Source organism: Strigops habroptila (genome assembly GCF_004027225.2).
Source record: "Strigops habroptila isolate Jane chromosome 13 unlocalized genomic scaffold, bStrHab1.2.pri S16, whole genome shotgun sequence".
Taxonomy (NCBI): Eukaryota; Metazoa; Chordata; class Aves; order Psittaciformes; family Psittacidae; genus Strigops; species Strigops habroptila.
Window position 1 is genome coordinate 9,878,364 of NW_022651054.1, and position 21,502 is coordinate 9,899,865.

At 42.6% G+C, this 21,502-nt stretch overlaps 2 protein-coding genes across 6 annotated transcripts in view; both read left to right on the plus strand.

Moving 5' to 3' along the window:
• Window positions 1–97: 97 nt before the first annotated feature.
• On the plus strand, window positions 98–16,096 carry INPP5K (inositol polyphosphate-5-phosphatase K). Of its 4 annotated transcripts, none has more exons than XM_030472374.2 (13): window positions 118–280; window positions 2,798–2,905; window positions 3,611–3,719; window positions 6,253–6,369; window positions 6,674–6,846; window positions 7,530–7,641; window positions 8,184–8,293; window positions 8,868–8,894; window positions 10,565–10,757; window positions 10,995–11,132; window positions 11,652–11,735; window positions 12,462–12,566; window positions 13,394–16,088. In XM_030472374.2, exons 1-13 carry the CDS (start codon window positions 237–239, stop codon window positions 13,490–13,492), a joined length of 1,419 nt encoding a protein of 472 aa, XP_030328234.1. In that variant the 5' UTR covers window positions 118–236; the 3' UTR covers window positions 13,493–16,088. The 4 variants fall into 4 exon arrangements, with proteins under 4 accessions (XP_030328235.1, XP_030328234.1, XP_030328236.1 ...); XM_030472376.1 differs by having other exon boundaries at window positions 119–280; window positions 11,652–11,727; window positions 13,394–16,096; XM_030472375.1 differs by lacking the exon at window positions 8,868–8,894 and having other exon boundaries at window positions 98–280; window positions 13,394–16,096.
• Window positions 16,097–21,161: 5,065 nt separating this feature from the next.
• Window positions 21,162–21,502, plus strand: part of MYO1C (myosin IC) — a 52,326-nt gene continuing 51,985 nt past the window's right edge. The window contains exon 1 of one of the 2 annotated variants that reach the window (XM_030472579.1): window positions 21,162–21,254. The gene's annotated coding sequence lies outside the window, so the exon portion shown is untranslated. The remainder of the gene's footprint in view (window positions 21,255–21,502) is intronic. The other variant, XM_030472580.1, reaches the window with a different exon arrangement.

Sequence of the window (21,502 nt, forward strand, 5' to 3'; positions counted from 1 at the left end):
TTGGGTGCTGATGGGGGGGGGATACGTGAAACCAGCCGGGGTCCTCCCACACGCTAGGGGGCGCCACCGCCTTTCCGCCGTCCCGCCCTTGTCACGAGGGCCAATAGGCGCGGGCCGCTGCCCGCGGTGGGCGTGGCCTCGCTGAGGGGAGCGAGGAGGCCGCGGGCCGGGCCGGGCCGGGAGAGCCGAGGCCGGGGCGCCCGGTGTCCCCTTCCCAGCGCCTCCCGCCCGGGTCCATGGGCATGGAACCGGCGCACCGCGGCGCCGGGAGGGAGCTGAGGTGAGCGGGCGGCTTTGAGGGGTCGGTGTGAGGGGAGGTTGGGTGGGAACGGGGGAAAAGTCGCCAAGTCGTTACGCAATTAGGGCGGAATTAGCGCAACTTGTGTTTTTGCTCATTAAGAGGGAGTTTCGCTAATTGGCGGTGTTACATAGTCGTAAGAAGTAAAGAAAAGCTGATCTGATTCGAAAGCGTCGGGGCTGGAGTCGCTTCAGGGGGGCTTATTGAGTATTGTTTGGGTCCTTGGGGCTTTCCAGAGACCTGCTTAGGTTTAATGAGGGCGTTAATGCGATTAATGTAGCTGCTGTCTCAAATTTGTCGCTTTTGTGAGGAGAAAGGAGCTTGAATTACTCTTTGGCTTGTGCTTTTACGGTGGTTTTACGTTGTGTCTTCGCGTTGCACCTCCTGAGGTGATAAGTTCCATCTGCTGAGGTGATGAGTTGCGGTGTCTCACACTGTTCTGTAGAGAAACCTACTTAAAGGATAGTGTCTGTATAGGAAGGTAAAAGAACACCGGACAATGAACACTGACATCAGCTCAAGGATACTAAAATTCACCTTAATGCGCTATTACAAACACTGAGACCCTAAAAGATTCTTTAACTATTGAATCACTTCAGGAATCAGTGACGCAAAACAGTAGTTTGCTTGTATTTAGGAATGTGTTGGCAGAGAGAGTACCCGAGGCTGGGCTTTGGTGGTGGGAAAGCTTCTGGAGGAGCTTGAGCATTACCTTCTCCCTTTGGTAAAGGCTGTTTTTGTGGCATCACGTGAATCCTGTGGCATCACATGAATCACTGGTGTCACTCATGTCCCCTCCTTACCATGGGCACTGCTGCTGTGGACTCGTGAAGCATCAGCAGGCCTTTGGGACTGCATAACGCTGCAGGTTATTTGCTTTGCAGGTGCATGGACGTTTCTCACCATTAAGTCTTTCCTGCAGTCATCATAACCTGCAGTGAAACTGAACTATTAGGGATGTGCTTGACATTTTTACCAGTGTTTTTTTCCCTTCGGTGTAAATTCTAGTGCTGCAGTTTTCCCCCTGTTCTGACCAGTGTGGATACTGAGCACTTTGAGGAGTGTAATTTCTGTCAGTAATAACTGATGACCTCAATATTGTTTCAGTTTTGTTTAATCAGGTAATTGCTTTTACAAAAATAGTAAGTGCAGAGTGTTCCCAGGTGATACATCTCTGACAGATTAAATTTGCAGCATAAATACCTTTTCCTTTCTTTTTTCCCCCTAGAAATTTGTTTTAGAAGAGCTTTTGCCTACTTCAGTGTAGTCTTACAAAGAGAATCTATGGGTGAGAGAAATGATGGATCATTTTAGTCTGGTTGCAAGGTCACTTTCCAGCTCTTCCACACTGTGTCACTTTGAGCAGGCAGTTGATTGTGGGATAAAAACATGTCCCTAACAGCGGGTATATTGGTGGGATTCACTGTTTAACTATCAGTTAATAGTTAACTGATAACATAGGACCCTAAGATGGATGGAAAATTAACAGCTTGTTATCTTTTAAGTCTATCTGATTTGTAACAAGACTGACTGTAAACTGAGTCCCCTTTTTAGAAGCTCTGATGCTGAAATTACTGTCTTATAAAGAGACAATAAGTCAGAGAACACGTGAATGTTTCTGACAGTGCTCAAGGGGAGCAGCAGCTCTGCTTGGTGTTGGTCAGAACTGTGTTTGCATGTCTGGGAGCTGGAGATTGTATTTCTGGTAGCCTACAGATGGAGGCACATGATTGATTCAAATCAGCAATAAATTCTTTTAAATCTTGAGCTTATAGAATTAACTGCCTTAAATCTATTACAAGGAAACAATTCCCTGTGTGAGGTAGGATATGATTGCAGCTTTTGTAACAACCCAGTGAGCATGCTGGTAATGCTACAGGCTTTTCCAGCCTTGCTGCATCTACATTTGTCCCGTTGCTTTAGCAGCATCTCACACGAGTGCAAACTTGATCTGGAAGACCCTTGGCCATCTGCTTCTTTTATAGTTAGGATTTTAATGAGCTGCTCCTTCAGAGTGTGGTTACTTTCTGGAGCACATGGCATCCCTCAGCAGTGAAGATGCATGTCAAGATTCAGCAGCTCTCTCCCTGTCCGATTTGGAGAGCCTGCACCATGTCCGCAGCCGCTCTGCCAGTTTCAGCAGCACAGGGTCCAGCGGCCGCCTGCAGCTCCGACAGCGAGTAGCCCAGCTTATGGCTTGTGTAGAGGACATCAGCTCGGATGATGAAGTTAATGAAGAAGTGTCTCGCACTCTGGATGAAGCTTTCCTCATGTGGGGGAAAAAGCTGAAGGATAAATGGCAGGAATTCAGGTTTTGTTCCCTCTAGTTGATCGGGTTTGTGGTGCTAGCTAATAAATAGATTTCTGACTGATCAAAAGTGACAGAAAGCTTTTGTTTTCTGTAGATAGAAATTCTGTGGGGAAATTAGATGCTCTTAGTGTTAGTTACCTGTTCACATTTCAGCTTTAGCATTGCTTTTGTGTGACTTTTCTTTGTAGACTGCACTTAGTTACTTGGAATGTGGGCACAGCTTCTCCACCTCCTGATGTCAGTAGTTTACTTCAGCTCGATTCACTGGGCCCGACTATGGATATGTATGTTATAGGGTAAGTGTACATTTATATTTAAATATATTAAAGAACTTGCTTTGTAAGTTTATTGCAAAACTGCTCAATCTCGAGAGCTTTATGTCTGCTTTGGGAGGACTGTGCAATGTGAATCACTGCCTAGGAGATGATTTAACATTGTTGCTAACAGAAGGTGAAGACTAGAGTTAGTGACTTAGAACAGACATGATTTATAGCAAGAGAAGCTTTTCCTTTCTGCTGTTGTTTTGTGACAAAATGTGGAATATCTTTGTTTCTAAACACACAAAAAGTCTTTGGCTGCTGTTTTCTTTGTTGGCACGTGGAAGCACATTCATTTTGATATGAAAGTTATCCAAAATTCAGCATGTTTGAAACGAATTAGTTCAGGCTTATTAGGCACAATTTGCCATCATGCTTTACAAACTGTCTTGAGATTTTGAGGCCTGGCAGATAGGTTATTTATGATAACATCTTTTAAGTCTAGCATTGCCTTAAACTCCGTTTTCAGCTGTATCTGAGCTGCTTTAACTTGGCTTTTCTCAGCGTTCGATGTGTTAGATTGTGGATGGGTTGAACTGCCTGTCAGTGAGAAACTGAACAGCAAGACATTTCTGAGTTATGCTGAGAGAGCCCTGTTAGGATGCTGTGGTCTGTGTTCTGAGAAGGCTGTATGAATGCTGTCAAAACCAAGTGATACAGTGTGAGTAATCTTGATGTCTTCAGCTTACAGGAGGTAAACTCAAAAATCACCAATTTTCTGTCTGACTTGGCATTTGATGATCCATGGAGCATTTTCTTCATGACTGTATTGTCTCCCTTGGGATATATCAAGGTAATTGTTGCCATCTCTTAAAGTGTCACAGCAGTGAAGGAAAATGTCTTCCCCAGCTCCATACAGATGTGTTTTCCTGTCAAACTCTCCATAAAAGATAAGTTGATGGTGGTTTTTGCAGGTGTCAATCAATTCCATAGTACACATGTGTTAAAAGTGATTCTACATCACACTTGTTTTGTCCTGGTTTGTTGATAAAGGCAATTTAATTTTTCTCTATTGATACTAATGACCTTCATTTTAGCAATAACAATTTGACATGGTTTTTTAGTTCTCATTTGGAATAGTTGGGTGGGTTTGGTGCTTTTGCACCTCAGCTGACAAGCAGCAGGACGTTGCTCAAATACACTGGCAACAGCCTGTGGAAGTGCTGCAGAACCTGTGATGAATAGAAAAATACCCCTGTCGTAATATGAATACATTCTCAAGGAAGAGAGTAATGAAGATGATTTAAGATGAAATGTGATGTAAACTTACACTCAACAACACTCTGGTAGTTTAAATTACAAGATTTTTGGTAATATCTGGGGCGTAAGATCAGCTAAAGTAGTGGCTATATTAATAATGCAAACAGTAACATAGGAGGATATCCTGAATTTCTCTAATAAAGAGATATTAAAACCTTTTGAATGTTATATTGGTTTTCTAAAGCTGTATTTCAGGGTGATTTTGCTGAGATGACTGTATTATCTGCGTGCCAGTCAGACTCATTCTTTTAACTGTAATTAAACAAAACAAAGGACCCATTGGGATTTATAAAAAGGAAAAGAAAACATTGTTCATTCTAGTGTGAGGCATTGCTGATAAACAGTCAAAATCTGCCTGTGTACAGGCAGTTAAAGAGAATTCCTAGTGGAATGCATGGTTGACTTTGAATTCCAATTTAGAAATGTGGCCCTTTGGACACACTGATGAAAGGATGCTGCCACCTAATGGTTTTTCAGCAGGACTTGATCAGCTCTTCACAATAAGGCAACTGTCAGGCTGGGTCAGAATCAACACAGGCAGTGAGAAGAGCTTCTGCTAGGACTCGTCTGGGAAGCTGGCAGAGAAGGAGAGGAGCAGTTACCCACGCTTTGCTGACCTGTGACAAGGTTGGGTGTAGAGGGGTAGTTGTCATCCTTGGGACATTCTGCCCCTTCAATAACAGGGTCTATTTCCAGAGTGCTGTGTTGGCTGGAGTCACTCAATTCTTTCCTCATTGACAGAATCACATCCCCTCAATGGAAGTTCTCTTCTTAATTTTGCACTAAGTATTGGTGGGACCAGCACTAGTTCCAGCACAGATTCACTGTGCTTGGATGTTCAAGTCCTACAGGGAGAAGAGGTTTTGTATGAATCTTGAGAAATATCTGAGGACTGGCCTGCAGCAGAATGGCAGCAAATAGTAAAGGGACTGAAAGATCTTGGTATCTCCTGAGCAAAAGTGTGGAAAGGAGAATACTGGTTACTCCAAATGTCTGATCAGGCACAAATATTTATGCATTACCTACTAACTGTGATCCATCATTTCAATATACTGCTTAGCATTTTGTTGGGTTCAAGGGCAGTGAAAACATTAACGTAGGTTCTGAAATCATTTAATTGTGTAGGTGTGGAGGCAAAGGAAGGAGGAATTCTGTTTTAAATTGGGGGCTGAGTTTGTGTGCTTCAGCAGTCACATAGTCACTGTTATTCTTAATATCAGGTTTTCTCCTAATGTGGTCTTTCTCTAAGTTCATCCAGCATAAAATTGAACTGCAGTTCATCTATTTCAACATCTGTATTTGAAATTGAATCATTATCATTAAAACAAACACTTCAAATGAATTTTGTCTTTCATGCCAGGACCATTGTAAAGTTCATACATTTTTAATGAAGAACATCTTTGTTTAGACTATTTCCACACACATGCTAGAAAAACACCCCAAACCACAAAAAACCCAAACAGTATCTTAAAGCTTAAACATCTTTGGAACTGTTTGGTAAATCAGTTTTTACAGGCATCGCAGGCAAGAGTTACTGCTATTTGCAACTCATGGGTTTTGCCAATGCCCAGAATTAACCACTGTGCTTTTTAGGCATTTTAATGGCATTTAGAATGATGAGTTATCTGCTGAAGGATGTTTCAGTTCAAAGAAGTTGCTCCTGTTGGAGGACTTGTAGGTGTTCACTTATTGAAGGTGAAAAATCAAGGATTTGGTTCTTCCTGAACAGACAGAAAGATAGAAACAAGAGGTTGGTGAGGCAGGAGAAAGGTCCTTAAAGATGTTTGGGCAAATACACATGTTTTGAGGTCTACTTCAGATTTGTAATGTAGTGTTGCAACTAAGAACTCTCCCAACTGATTAGTTGAGAGATTCATCAGGATTGTTTATAAGCAAGTGTACCATAAGGATGTGTTCTTTACAGCACAGCGCTGAAGCCAGGCTTGGTGAGGAACTGCATGACTTCTGCTATGGCATTCCGCACCTAAAAGCTGTTGTGAAGTAGACCCAAGGAATTCCAAACACCTCCCTGGAAATGACCAGTCCCTCTTTTGTGTCTCTTCCAGCTCTCCTCCGTTCGCATGCAGGGATTGCTGCTTCTGATCTTTGTGAAGCATGTCCACCTGCCTTTCATACGGGACCTTCATACCCAGTTCACACGCACAGGCCTCTATGGATACTGGGTGAGGAAGTATCCGAGACTTGATTACCTGGTTCCTTATGGTGGTGTGTGCCTCTGAATGGTTTCATGGTGGGAAGGAGGATAGATGGGTTCCTTAAAAATGTCCAGCAGTAAGACTCACTTGTTTGAACCTTGTGTGCGAGTGCACAGCACAGACCATAATTTTACTAGTTTATTAACTGATATACCTCTTACATAGAAAGAAATTCAATTCATTTAAATCTAAGTAGCAAGGTTTAAAGATGGGTAGGTGGTGGTAATAGCTACATTTGCAGGCGTTGACTGTAGTTCATCTTCCACACCAGGGCAACAAAGGAGGAGTCACCATTCGCATGTCCCTCTATGGTCACACAGTTTGTTTCATGAACTGCCACTTGCCAGCTCATATGGAGAACACAGAGCAGCGACTGGATGACTTTGAGAAAATCCTGGAAATGCAGTTTGAAGGAGAGAATATTCCAAGTGCCTTGGAACATGAGTGAGTTGTTCTGACCCTCTTCTGGCTGTGTTGGTGTTATCTGTTCTATGGTAAACTCTGAAGAGTTTGGGGTTTGGAGTTTTCATCCGTCATTTTTATTTTGAATGTCTTTTCAGCCTTGATCCTGAATCCTGTGTGGAATAACCTGAAAGATGGTCTATTTTGCGACACTGTTCTCTTCCAGTCTTGAATTGCATTAAATTTGTTAGTGTATGTAGTGCATGTGCTGGAGAGCTTTAGAAGCTAAAGCCCATTTATACCAAAAATCCTTTAGATTGGTATTAAATGATTATCTTCCTCCATTTTTTGAGGCTATTTGTGTTATGTTTTGGGCCATTTTTAGTATCTGGCTGAGGGCTTCTCAGCCTTTAGAACCCTGGCACTGTGAGTGGTTTATATTTCAGTTTAATATGTTTCATTTTCTTGATGATGTGCATGGGCATGTACCAAATCACTCACTATCATCTTCTAAGAAATTACAAATTGCATTAAAATAAAGGCTTTGTTTCCATAAGTTCAAGTTTGGGGTGTCCACTCCTGAAGAAAACATTGAAAACAGGGATTTTTTCAAAGAGAAGTTAATTTACTTCAAAACCCAGCTTTCCTGTTGTATTCTGTTGACTTCTTCCCTCCTGCTAATGGATTTCTATAAATCTTCCTTGGGTTTTTGCCTTTCTTTTAAGTGTTCTCTTCTGGTTTGGAGATCTGAACTTCCGGATCGCGGATTACGGCATACACTTTGTCCGGGAATCAATAAACAACAAGCGTTACAATCTGCTCTGGGAAAAGGACCAGGTACGATGTCTTAATGTGTTTGGGGGGGTTGGGTTGGTTTGGTTTTAATGCACACAAACACTGTAGTTAGCCTTACCTCTGGAGTTTCTAATTTCTATTAAAGAACACAGGTTCAGAGTACACGAGGTGGAACAAATCTGGCTGTTCACTCTCTCCCTTCTCAGTCATAACCCCCAATCAATTGCAGTCCATTTCTGCTTTTCTTTAGTTTCCTACTCATTTACAATGCTTGCATTTGAAGTTTTCTTTGAACTTGTGAATTGTTCCTCACCTTAGTGTCTCCTCCTTATTTCTTCTCCCAAGAATTATTTTTAAGAGAAGCTTCTACTGGAATTTTTGAGTAGAACTGCTACAAAACTTTTAAACAGGTCATGTCAGTTCTGGCAGTAACAAAGAGGCACTTCTGAATTGGCCTTTCCAAATATATTGTATTGACTGAGGTGTTGGATTCTTGGAAGATGCTTTCTCATCTCCTTTCCCGATTGCCCATTGAGCTCTGGTTCTTAAACATCATCTTTAAAAGTTACTTTTTATTTCTGCAGTTAAATATGGCAAAAAAGAAGGAAGCATTTCTTCAGGAATTCATAGAGGGTCCTCTGCACTTTAAACCCACCTACAAGTTTGACCTTCATTCGGATGTATATGACACAAGGTAAAAGCATAATCAAATGAGTTTAGACATGGAATATTAGAGTGAATGTAGTGCTTGGCTAAATATCACTTTAGTAATGAGTGTACTGGTTAACTGGAGCTACGGAGCTATTCTGTTGGGCTCATTTAGTGGTCAAGTTAGAGGAAATAAGTATTTCTGGCTGAAGAAGCCTGAGTCTGCTGATTGCATGAGGGAAGTGGTGAAACAACCCAGCTTTCTTCTAGGAAAGACTGGCTTAACATGATAAACCAGCATTTGTTTAAGCCACTTCTTTTTGTTCTTTAATACTAAAAGTGCCCACTGGTGTCAGAAGTGAGCGAAGGGAAGAGAGTAAGTGGCTGCAATTTTTGTTCTCCTTCTCTATTTAATTATTCCATTTGATGCCACTGGTATTTGAAAATAGGTGTAAATGTGTCTACATAAAATATTGTAAGTTGAAAATGACATTTCTTAACTTTCCAAAGTTTTTCTCTGACACTAAAGTTTGTTCTAAAGTATTAGTCTTATGTTTCAACAGAAGGATAAATTCCTGTCCAAACAAGGGGTTTGTACTTATCTTTTTCTTTACTTCCAGAGAGCAGAAGTCCCTCTTTTGGTTTAAGTAAGAAGAAAACTTTCTGGATTTCCTAGATGTGTAAATATTTCAAAATCAAAGCAAATGCTCCTTCCTGAGCTTTTGATTTGATTTTTGTGAAATATTTGAAAATCAGATGAGAGCTGATTTTCTTCAGGGATGTTCTGAACCTGTCCGAAAGCTGCAGCGTTGTCTCCTCTGCTGTTGCACTTAACATTGGAAGCTTATTCATTTGGATCCAAAGACATTTTACACCCTAATTGAGTGTGAAGAGATATAACAGGACCAGCAGTAAATCCAGTTAACAAAAAGTGCTTATAATAATCGAAACCTAAACATTGTAAGAATGATTCATAGAATCATAGTCTGTATTGGCTCAGTTAACATAAATCATGCTTGTGCATACTGTGTGCATTCTGCTGCTCTTCAAGCTGGCAGATTTTGGTTGGATGGGGGTGATCAGTAGATCACCCTTGAAAATGTGTGTTATATGAAGCACACAGCATTTTGTTATCTTTGATACATCTTCAGTGTGGATTTTGAGGGTCTGTTTCCCGTCTAATACGCCTTTTCTTCTCTAAACTAGTGAGTGTATTAACTTCAGCTGTTGGTTTGGTGTTTTATTGCACAGCAGAGCAGACATCTGGCAGCTCATAGAGATTTCTGTCGGTTTATAGAATTCCTGTAGTGAGTGGGATATGGCTCCTAAGTCATTTAAAATCTTTCCACCTTATTAAAGGTGAGTCAGACTTGATATGGGAAGGGGTAAACCAAAAAGAACTAAATGGCATTTCCAGTTTATGATGATTCTGATAGTTATTAAACTGACAGTTTTCCTTATACATCCTGCACATTAACTTCTATAATTCAATCCAGTCCGTTCTAATTCCTTTTCCATAGGGTATGATCTTTTCTCCATCTCAATTTGAAGTGATACATCCATACAGAGAGTTGCTGTTAAGTCTTCCTCCCACTACAGAGAGAACCAGGAAAGGCTCATGTCTTCTGTTGTTATTGATATGGTATAAAAGGAAACTCTGAATCATAATTACAGGTTGATGTGTAGCACACTTGCAGGCTGCAGGCACAATGTCTTGAGGATGGAATTCTTAAAGCCTTTTATTACAAGACACCAATAGCTTGCAAACTTGGAATGCAGGCTAGTGCAATGTAGAGAAACTTGAAATACAGCATTGATTAGTTCAAGCTACCTGAGTTTGCCTGGTTTTTGTTGTGAAAAGAAACCTGTTCTCAAATGTTTTGAGTCATTTCAAACATCATTCAGACTCTTCCTACATCCTCCATAAGTTTGTGCCCCTTTTCTCAGAACAACTATGCGTTTGAAGCTTGGGGCAGTTAATGTTCTTGCATGGTTTTATGGAGTGGTTTAGGAGAAAGTATCATTTCCTGTATGAAGCCAACTAACCCACTGAAATTCCCTTCTCCCCTTCATTTTACTCCTCTTTCAGAAACGTGTGCAACTTACCTGTGGTAAACGGACTTGAATTCAAATTGAGGAAACCTTGGTTGTAAAGCATATCGAACAGAGCTGTAAAATGAAGCCTGGATGTGATTGCCTTCTCCTATTAATATACATCTGACAATCTTTCAACTTTGAGTAGATCTTTCTCAGTATTTTTAGCTTTTGGCAGCCGTTTGTTCACTTCTCATTTCACTTTTACCTTACACTTTTGCAGTGAGAAGAAAAGAAAGCCAGCGTGGACAGACAGAATCCTTTGGAGAGTGAAGAACCTCTGCCAGCATGCGCCAAAAGAAGGCGAATTCTCTGAGGAACAGCAGACAATTTCTGTTACTTTGAATAACTATGTCAGTCACATGAGCTATGGCATCAGCGATCACAAACCTGTTACAGGAACATTTGGGCTTGAGGTGCTGTCCCACTTACATCCTTAAGAAAAAGTTGGGTTTGCTCAGTGTTGCCTTAGAGTAGCTGGTTTTAAGTCATAATCTCTGTTTCATTCTGATTATAGTGAAGGCAGCAAATGGCTTTCAGGTTATTTCCATTCAGTTCTGAGTCCCACAGCAGCTGCGGCAGAGAATAACTTGAAAAGGGTAACGGAAAGCAGGACAAACATGACTCACTTGAAACTCTCTTCTTTTGTCTAGTTGAAGCCTCTTGTATCAGAACCTTTGGTCACACTGAATCCTGAGGGCGAGTGGAGTGCAGAACACGATGTTCTCATCAACTATTCTGCAGTGCCTGAATTCCCAAGCAGTGCCTGGGACTGGATTGGACTCTTCAAGGTAATGTTACCTCATTGTGGCTCTTTAATGAAGGTGGTGAATATGACTGGATGAGGTAGCTGATATTCTTCTGTCACAGGACATGGTGATTCTTGCTAGTGCAAAACTCTGTAATAGTCATGTATCCTCTATTGCTGCAAGTTTCTTATGCTGACAGTTTAGTTGCATTGCATGCAAGCTTTATCACATATCACATATCACAAGCTTTCAATTACCTGCTAAGATAATGTGGTGATCTATTCAAGTAAAATGGCACTGAAGCTGTGAAAAGGACTTGTCCTCCCCTCATGCCTGCAGTTCAAAAGATTTATACAGCCAAGAAAGAACAACAAAGAAGTCCATGGAAGGGAGAGAGAACAGAGCACTTGCACCCTTTCAGAAACAAAAGATTTGTGCATGCCCCTGAGTGTTTAAATTACTCCTGTGTAGTAGCAAACATCTCTGTCCCAACTTTGAGTTTTCCAGGTAGCAGATTTTTGTTTCCTTCAGCAGGCCAATGATTTGCATCTTTCTTTGCAGGTGACTTTCAGGCATGTGAATGACTATGTTACTTATTCCTGGGTAGAAGATGATGAAATTTCTTCTAACAAAGGTGGTAAACAAGTAAGCCAGTGGTATTTCTTTCTAATGTTGTTTCCTTTAGAGTAGTATTTAAGGTCTGTTTGTTCCATATCCTCTTTTGCAGGTTCTATATCCTCTTTCCAGTCAAAACAAATTGGAAGTGATATTATAGTTTAAAATCCCTCTTCCTAATTCTTAGTGATTTCCAGGCAGTGTAGCACACCTTCTCAGGTGAGATCATGTTGCTTAAGGGAGTTCATGAAAAAGCAATTCAGTGCTGTAGTGACTTTTCATTGTGTTAAAAACTACTGTCATGTTATGGTTTGGTCTGTTTCTGCTGCCGTGGTTTCCTGTCACTAAGTTTAGAAGCATAAGGACTGTGAACGCTGTTTTAGCAGGATGCTGTGGGCTGCGGTCTTTGGGACAGTACAAACCCGAGGTGGTGGCTTTGTTCGGCTGCTCCATGTAACACATTGCCACCAGGAGGCAGCTCATCTCCCTCCTTGCTGCCCGTGTGGCCTTGCCCCTTCCTCTTCAACAGCTCTGGGTTGTTTCTTGCTGAACCCAGTCAGCTCGCTAGCATGGGGAGGGATATTCACTTCATGAGTTACTTCTGTCTTCATCCTTTTTAGCTTACATTTAGCTTTACACTTACTTATAAATAGTAAATACTGATTTTTGTGGTGTCCTGAATAGCAGAGACTGCTTTTTTGTAGGCTTCTTTCTCCGTGGAAGGTGCCCATTGCCTGTTCTTGCTCTTGTTGCCAGGTTTACATGAGTGCTGCAGAAATACCAGATGCGGGAGGAGAATTCTTGCTTTGCTTTTATAGCAATAATCTGCAGTCAATAGTTGGTATCAGCCAGCCTTTTCAGGTAATGTATTTGGAAGCTTTGCTTAATGTTGATGTGATTTCTATTTCTTTTCCTTTCATGTGCATCTGAACACAGGTGTGTGCAGCTGTGTTAATCCTGGGAGAGGTGGCAGCAGAAATAGTTGCAGAGAGGATATGCCCTGGCTAACATTCCATAAAAGAATCTGCTGATGTGCTAAAAGACTCTGGTAGCTGTTATAACAACACGTTGTTGTAATGAAACAAGATGAGTTTCTCTGTCAGCTTTCATTTTTGGAACTTTAGGCTCTGTCATGTTAGGTCCCGAGTTTCTGTAAAGATGAGAACTCAACTCACCTTAAATGCTGCCGAGTTTCTGACAGGTTGTATGTGAGTTCCTTGTGCTCTATCTGTGATAGATTTGCACAGAAGTGTTTCTTGTATATTTAGTGAAACTCCATTACCTTGGGGAATACAGTAATGAAGGTTCCTGGTGTATCTCAGTGCTACTATTCATATTTTTCTTTCTGTATTGGTGAGAAACATCACAGAGACCAGTATTTCTGTTGTCTCTGAGCTTAATATCTGCCACACAGTCTGCAGGATGTCAGTTGTACGTGGATAGAACACACCATCTGCCTTTCTTTTTGCACGACACTAAATGTTTTGATACCAGTTTAGTGGGGTTTTTTTTTTTTTACTAGGTTGTTTTCCTAATTTCACAATTGCTGCTTAGATGCATCACTTTGAATTTCCTCAGTTTCTAACAAGTGTATAAGACATCTTTCTTTAATGGTGTATTGTTAGTATAGGGCAACAGAGTGTTTCTCAACGTGTTAATTTGGTTTCTAACTGCTGTCTTTCTTCTAGATTCAGCCTAACAGAACATTAATAGGAAAGGAGCTGCCACAGGAAGAGAACAGTTGGATGCAGAGACCTGACAATCTGGAATCACACGACGAGTTCTGAAGGCAGAAAGGGCATTTAGTGGTCCCGATTCAGGAGTCAGATGATTCTTTATGTCTTAGTGAGAGTAAAAGCTTATAATCAGAAGATGGAGTGAGACAGTGCAAGTAAGACAGGTAGGATTGTTCAGAAACTTTGTAAGCTCATAGGAGATAATTTATTGCAGAAACAGGTATTTTTATTGTTATGGGAAGAGTAATTCTCTTGCACTGGATAAGAACCATACAAGTAGCACCTGCTGAATGCTGTATGTTTTAAGGTGATAGACATTTCTAATACAAGGATTTAACCTAAGGAAGTTGTGATCTGTATTAGATTTTTCAGGCTTGCTTCTTTTTTGTAGAGGATGTTTTATTTATGACACAGTAGTTACTATACTGTAACCCCTCAATCATTGATTGCCAGATTTTTGAGTTTAAATGAAGTTATTTAAGAAGTTATTTATTAGATAGAGCAGCTTACCTGGTTTTAAAGTTTTATTTGCCTTTCAAATGTTAGCTGGTTACCTTTGGGGAAACACATGTGGCAACAGGTCACATGAAACCAACATCTTTGGAGTGTGTGAAGTCTCTTTTGGTGGTAGATCCCTTTTCTCCATGCCTTACTGATAGCTGTTTGTAGGATTTCCCATTTCTCATTTGTCCAAATGGAGATACATTCGTCAAAATGCACTTTTCCTGCTTTTTTTAAATTCTTTTATAAAGCAAATTAGTAATTTCTCTATTGCATTTCTCCCTCTGATTTAAGAGAAGTAAAATAACCTCACTTTTAGACTAGTCCCAGGCTCAGAGTTAACCAGGATCCCACAGTTTCTGACAGGAATTGCAGCTGAGCAGAGTTCCTGAAGCACTGGTTGGCAGAGCTCGTGGTACTAACCCCAACTGGTTTCAGTTGTCATACTGAGTTTGGAAATGTAAAGCCAAATTTAAGTGCTTCCTTGGTATCATCCTGCCACATCATTGCTACACTTGCTACAGACATGATGTGGATTGTCAATGGGGAATTTCAGTGGAACAGATTCTTTCTCATGGCATCATCTTTGCTATGAAAATTGTAAATCTCTACAATTTATAGCACTATAGGGCCTGCAAAATTCCTGTTTTTCTAGAGGTGCTTAGACCTTAATGGATCCTCCCACTGGCGGGTGAAGATGGACTAAGAAACATTATGTACCTTTAAAACCCTGAAAGGTAGGTAGTTAGCTTCAAAAATGGTTTTATTTCTTGATGAGGAAATGGAGGTCTTTGGAAAAGATTAGGAGAGACACAACATTCCATAGAATTTCAGACTAGTGCTGGAAAAGAGCACTTGTGAGTCTCCCATGTTGTAGATACACAGCCTCAAGCTACCTACCATGTGTGGTAAGTAGAGTTAGTTACTAATCACTCTTCTGTTGCTTATGGATGGAAGAGAGAAAATGTAGTTCAAGTGGAAGAGCAAAGCAAAGGATGTTGATGTGTTTATGCTGGAATATTGCTTCAGAACCCAGTGGATTCCTTTGTCCTCAAAGCCTTAGTTGTTACAGGATTCTTTTGGGAGTTAACACCTTGATGTGACATTTGGTTTGCAGTTACTTGCTTACATCATTTCACTGTATAAAGTCTTCTGGGGTCTGGATGTCTTTGTATGCTGTGGAAACTCTTACATAGGCTAACTGGCTAGGTAGTTGCAGTGTGGGGTTTAAGAACACTTGACTCTGTACATTTTAGTTAGTGGTATCTCAGCCTTAATGCTTGGTGTTGGGAATTGTTTCCAGTTGTAAGTAGTGAGGGCAGGTTTGGAGGATACTGTGTTCATTGCATGGATTAAAACTGTGTAAACTTGAGGTTTACACTCTATACATTCCTCTTACACTTTGGAACAACACAGTTTTCACATCTGCCCTGGTCTTACAAGAACTAGTTTTGCACTAAATCTGTCAGATATGTGACTTTATGGCAATTGAGGGCATCAGACAAATCCCTGCTGAATTGCAAAGAACTTTTGCAGTTCTGAAGTTGTACTCGCTATCTGATTTCACTTGTGGAACTGTATTACCATGCTCCATGCAAGGAGATTGTGTGGAGAGCTCAGAGAAAAGTGGTCTTGGAATTCCAGACCACAGCTGGCGCTTTATTGTGGACCAAGATCCAGTTTCTTCTAATCAGGGTGCATCTGCTGTTCATGCGCAGCGCAGAGGGGGAGCCATACAGCCGCTTTACATGGGCAAGGAACTCAAGATCCTTCATGGCATGTGAGAGCTGACAACCCTCTCTCAATCTCAATCACTGGACACAGAAGCTGCATTTTGTAAACTAATCCTTTGACCCACAGGACTTCACCGAGAATGCCCACAGCAGCTGAGATTGAATCTGCTTCAGTGGTAGTAGGACACTGCACGCAACTGGGTACTTCTTTCTTCAGTATTTTGCACACAGGGGCACTTCTGTTATGACTGTTACCTATGGTAGCTTTTCAAACTATTCCATCACCTGTAATGATGCAATTTCTGATGAAATTTTCTTAAAACACCTTTCGTTGGATGTTCTAACCACGGGAAATGTTTTTATACTCACATGGTTTCTTTTCATGTACCACTAAAATAAATCCTGGCAGTGAAGTGTTCTACATGGCCTTGACTGATTTGAGAACAAACACGGCGGTTTGGGTGGGAGCATGGATTGGTGCATGGTAACCTTTCTCCATGGAACTTTGGTCATCTTTAATGCACAGATACAACAGTATTGCAGTGGTTTAGAATGGAATTCTGATTTGGATCAAGGGGGGGTGATATTTTCCTTGCAAAAATGCTCAAGCTACTTAAATTGCTTTCTTAAGAACAGGTTCTTCTAATTTCACTTTTTCACAGTGAACCTTTCACAGCCTGATCTGAGATGTCTTTTATTCTTTTATTCTCTGTGAAAGATCTGCTACATCATATTTCATATTTCAAATTTTATATGTTTTAATATACATTTGCTATCAAATCATTTCCATCTAAGGGTTACTTGTGGTTCTGAGCAACCTGATCTAGTTGAAGCTGTCCCTGCTCTTTGCAGGGGGATTGGACTAGATGAGCTTTAAAGGTCCTTTCCAACCCAAACCATTCTATGATTCCAAATATGCCAACCAAGGAATGTTGTCCAGTATAGCCTCATTTGACTTCCATATATTTCTGATTCCTGGCTAGCTCAGGATGTGCAGGGTATCATTGCACATAGATAGTGCAGCTCTCTGTAAACAGGAAATACTTCCAAGATGTCTTGCGTGTTTGTTAGACCCTAAAAATACGTTCAGATAAAGCCCATTGTTTCTACTACCACTGCTTCCTTCTCTGCTCTTGGACACTGAGTGACACGCAGATGAACTTGTCTGAATTAATGTACTGCAGTGGAAAGGCCACTTGAACAAAGCTTGAATTAGGTTTTCCTTGAGAGAGGAAGCCTTTTGAGAACTCTGCCTTACTGACAAGAGTATTTCCGATGGCCCTTTTTGTCCTTGGATATAGGGACTTGGTACTTGAAAGGGATTGAAATGAAGCAATTTCTTCTGTAATAATAAGATACAGAGATCACAGATCCTGGTTCTCATCACTGCATGGTTTTATTTGACTTTATAACTCATGCATTAAGCAGACAATATCCTAGTCTCCATATACCTGTTTTTTCTTGAAAGAGAATGGAGAAGACGTTTGTGTAAATATGGAAGAAGTGTTTGAGGCCAGTTGTCTGTGCACAGCTTGCTTGCTTTAACTCTCTTCAGGCACAAGCTCAAACACTGGAGAGTTGTGTAGTACACAGTAGTGCAGAGTAAGTTACTCTGTGTGCCTGATGTGTTGAGCCAAGGTAATGGCACTCCCCAGCTGATGAATCTGTGCAGTACACATTTAGTTCCTCTGGAAACTGATCTACCTGGGAACTGCACTGAGTTTGTCTGTTTAATTGCTTCAACTTAAGAAAAATCAGGTTTCTGTGTGTACATCCCACCTCCCTGTAGTACAGTGGAGCTGTCATCTTCCCCTTACAAGGTCTCTGCAATTAAAAGAACATCTCCGATGTGCCATCAAGAAAGTAGGAAGAGAAGTCTGTGTGGGAGCGAAAAGCTCAGCTTGGAAGAATCCCTGGAAGACAACCTGGGAATGCAAATAAGTGAGAGGAAATGCAGAGGTGCAGGGAAATCCAGAAAATCAGAATTTTCTGGCACCACAAAGAGAAGAAAAAGACAATAACAACCACTTTAACCTGTGCCCCTGCTTTCTTGGAAACAGACACTTATCAAATACCAGCCCCAGCAGGGAACGGTTCAGCATCGCTTATCAGACAGGAGCTTTATGTAACTGCAGTTTGAACGTGCCTCAGCAGAGTCCACACCATGTTCCCCTCTTCCGTTTTATTCTCTCTTACATTTTTCACCCTCTTTCTGCTTTCTTTATCCTTTCCTTTTCTCCATCGTGTTCTCACTTGTACCCATTTTCAGAGGGATTTTTTTTTTGCACATGATTCTGGTCTCTGTGTCACAGAATCATTCCAGTTAAACAGCTTTGGTGGTGTAGACTGCTCCTCTTTGGCATTTCTCTGCATAGGAAGGTAGATAAGAGGCTCAGTGTTGCTCCACGTTACTTAGAATTGGGTGGGTTTGTTTGGGGAAGCGACAGTGATGGTTTCCTCCAATGTGATAAAATCTCTTTTTCAGTATTGGGAAGTGGTCAAGGAAACAGTTGTTGGACTGGAACAATCTTGTATGTAACAGCTAAGGGATGTTAAGAGTAATTCCAGATACGAAACACGTGACAGTGACAGGCCATATCTTTTCGGTTACGGAGCAGAGTGGTGTTCCCTGTATCTGCTGTGGAATGGCTGGGAGCTCCTTCATCTTAACAACTGGATGGCTTTTTTGACAAGCAGCATCTGGAATTGGTTTGTAGTAGAGCTGAAAACTCAAATGTGACTATTCCAAGAAGATAGAAGGAATTGTCTCCTCGCAGCAGGTCTTAAAATACCTGACATTTAGACTGATCACAGGCAGTACATCTTCATCTGTTGAGGGTGTGCAGAGGGGGGTGGTAGGATTACATACTGCGTGAATGGATGACATGTCTTACACCAGCATTCACCAGATTATTTTTCCTCATGTTCATAGTAGGAATTTTTGTGCAGCAAAGTACAAGTTAATTTCCTTTGCCATGATCAAGGATTCAGTTAAGAATGATTTAGTTCCACAGCAATTTGAAGAACTTCCTGTACTTACCATGAGAGCAATCAGTATTTTCCATTGCTCTATCTCCAAACCAAGGATCTGGGGGCTAAGATGAAGACTCTTTTTCTACACAAAATGTCGTGATAGATTTGTAGAGTCTGACATAGGATTGTTTCGTGCTAATACCTCTGAACCAGCATCCGGACTTTTCTAAGTCCACTGGGACTAAAGTGGGAACATCAACAGTTTGTGACAATAAACACGAACATAAATTCAGGCTTCTTGGAACTGTCTCAACACATGGAAACTAGTCTTGAACTTAATTGTTGTTTCAGCTCACACCTACACTTGGTATAAATACAGAGTTTCGTCTCTTCCTCTCGCAACAGGGCTCTGAACCCAAGATTGCAGTTAGTCAAGGTCTTCTCCTAGGCTACTCGGGTGCTGCTGCGCTTTGAGACCAGAACTATCCATAAAGAATAGAGAGATATACTAACTTCCCTTGGAAAAATGGAGCTGCAAATTGAACTTATTCCTACAGGAGAAATCATCCGTGTGGTTAGTCGCAATGGAGGATGCAAGACTGTAAGCATAAGGTTTTTATTGTTCTCTTTTTAACCTTCTTATGGTGGTGGTTACCTGATAACAAACTTGGTCCCTGCTGTTCCAAACTGAGAAACGTCGGCACAAAAATGTGTGGCTTCTGCAGTCATTGGGGTGACTGTAGCTGCGTTGTGAACAGTTTTTTGTCACTAGGGTGAAGTTAGTAGCCATGAATGTTAATATTAAGTGACTGGGAGTGTTTCCTGTAGAAACACTTGGGTGTACCAGAGTTGCAATCAGTCTTTGTCTGGCTGTATTCATTCTATTGGAATTCTGGAAGCACTTTCCAACTACAAAGGAAGGGAAAGAGCTTTGAAGAGTGTTTTGATCCTCTTCAATATTGATTGTCTGTGCTGTCACTGCGGTCGTGCCCTGAATGTGATAGGAGGGTTCACACATCAGGAATTCAGTGGTAGAGGAAGATATTAGTGGAGTGTTATCGATGGTTTGGGTTGGAAGTTCCAACCCCTGCCATGGGCAGGGACACCTTCCTCTAGACCAGGTTTGTATGTGAGGAATGGAAAATCCCTGAGCTGATTATTTCGGGTTTGATGTGGTGGGCATCACCAGTTAGGTGCTTTTCTAAGGGTAATTTCAGTTTTCAGTATTGGGAATGAATGGGAATGTGTGTGTTTTGCTGCAGGATGTTTTCTAACTGTGTTTGCGTCCTTTTTAACTGAAGGAGTCTGAAGAGAAGGAACCGTGTAAAAACTGTTTAAAAACATACCTAAGTGAAACTGGGAATTTATATCCCTTTGTCTTAGGTACCTACAAACCCTGTAATAGACTTCAGTTGTGGCAGCAGGTTGGGGTGGGCAGAGCCAGCCCGTGGTTGTTGCTCCAGTTTCCTCACGTTGTCTTTCTAGTACTAATGTGAAACTCCACCTGGAAGTTAGCAAAGACATGGACTGTGCAGGTGTCAGTTGTTGGGTCGAGTCAGAGGAACCCCAAATACTCTCAGAAGAGGTGAGAGGGATGATTCTGGTGTTCTTTGGATTTCAGTAAATTGTCCAGCAATGTTACTGACTGACTTGTAGCAGCAGTAGAGGACACTGGTGGGACTGAGCTGCCTTTCCCAGAGGGAACTCTTCCTTTAGACTGTATCCAGACGAGTATGTGCCAGGATCCTGGGGGAGACATCAGAGAGAGACAGTGTATTAGTTCAGCTTTCTAAAAGGTTTTAAATACTCATAAAGAGTCCATAAAACTCTAATTTGCTGCTTTGAGCACAGCAGTCTGTGTTTGTCAAGTATTGCTGCTGCTGCAGGAATGGCCAGAGGAGGGAAGGCTGTGATGTGCTGGGCACAAACAGAAGCTTGTGGTTGAAGATAACTTCAAAGTGCTGCATGAGTGGCAAGTGCAGAGCTTCAGTGTTGGAACTCCATGTGTACAGAATTCCCTGTGGGTCCTGGGCAGCCTCCAGTATCCCGCATGTGGGTGAGATGAACCAGGCTGCCTGTTGCCGCTTGGAGAGGCTGGAACCTGAGCTTGTGGACGCTCACTTTGCCATTGGGGAGTCACTCCAGAGCGACCTTCACGGAAGCACACACTGCTGATGATTCCCACAGCCAGGCCTGAGCCAGGAGGGAATTACCATCAAGTGTCCGCGGTCCAGCTGGAGGAGACAGGTGCTCCCGCACTTGGGAGCAGCGGGAACACCACCCGCTTATCAGCAGGATGCGCTTGTGCTGAACAATGCGCTCAGCGCGGGCGGGTTCCGGCCCCGCGCTCCCGGGGGTCCCGGTGCTGCGGGGACCCAGCGCGGCCCCGGGGGAGCTCCCGCGGCCCGCCCCGCGGAGCTGACGGCAGGTGAGGGCGGAGGCAGGGCCGCGGCCGCGCCGCCCGCGCTCACTCCGCATGCCCGGCGCTCGGACATGCTCACTAGCGGCGCGGCGCGGCGCGGGCTCCCGTGGGCAGTCGCCGCCGAGGCGCTGGCGGAGTCGCCGCAGGACCCCGAGCAGCGCGTCCCGGAGGGCGCGGAGCGCAGGTGAGCGCGGTGCGGAGCGGCGGGACGGGCGCTGCGACCCGCGGAATGGGACCGGGCAGAGCCGAGCGCGGGGAGCGGTGACCGCGGCCGGACATCCGCCGCCCCTGTGCTCACCGGCGAGTGCCGGGGCTCGGGCACATGGCCGCTGGTCGGGGGCTGCGCCGGGAGGGACGGGGGGGAGCCGGGGCGGCACCGGACGGCGCCCCGGGGAGGGAGGGAGGACGGACAGACAGGCAGACGGACGGACA

What these genes read in the sequence shown, in the direction of transcription:
- INPP5K (XM_030472374.2), top strand. Translation starts at nt 237, where the DNA reads ATGGGCATGGAACCGGCGCACCGCGGCGCCGGGAGGGAGCTGAG. An exon ending in CCAAGTGCCTTGGAACATGA is followed by an intron (nt 6,847 to 7,529) that starts GTGAGTTGTTCT and finishes CTTTCTTTTAAG; the next exon opens with TGTTCTCTTCTGGTTTGGAG. An exon ending in CAGGAACATTTGGGCTTGAG is followed by an intron (nt 10,758 to 10,994) that starts GTGCTGTCCCAC and finishes TCTTTTGTCTAG; the next exon opens with TTGAAGCCTCTTGTATCAGA.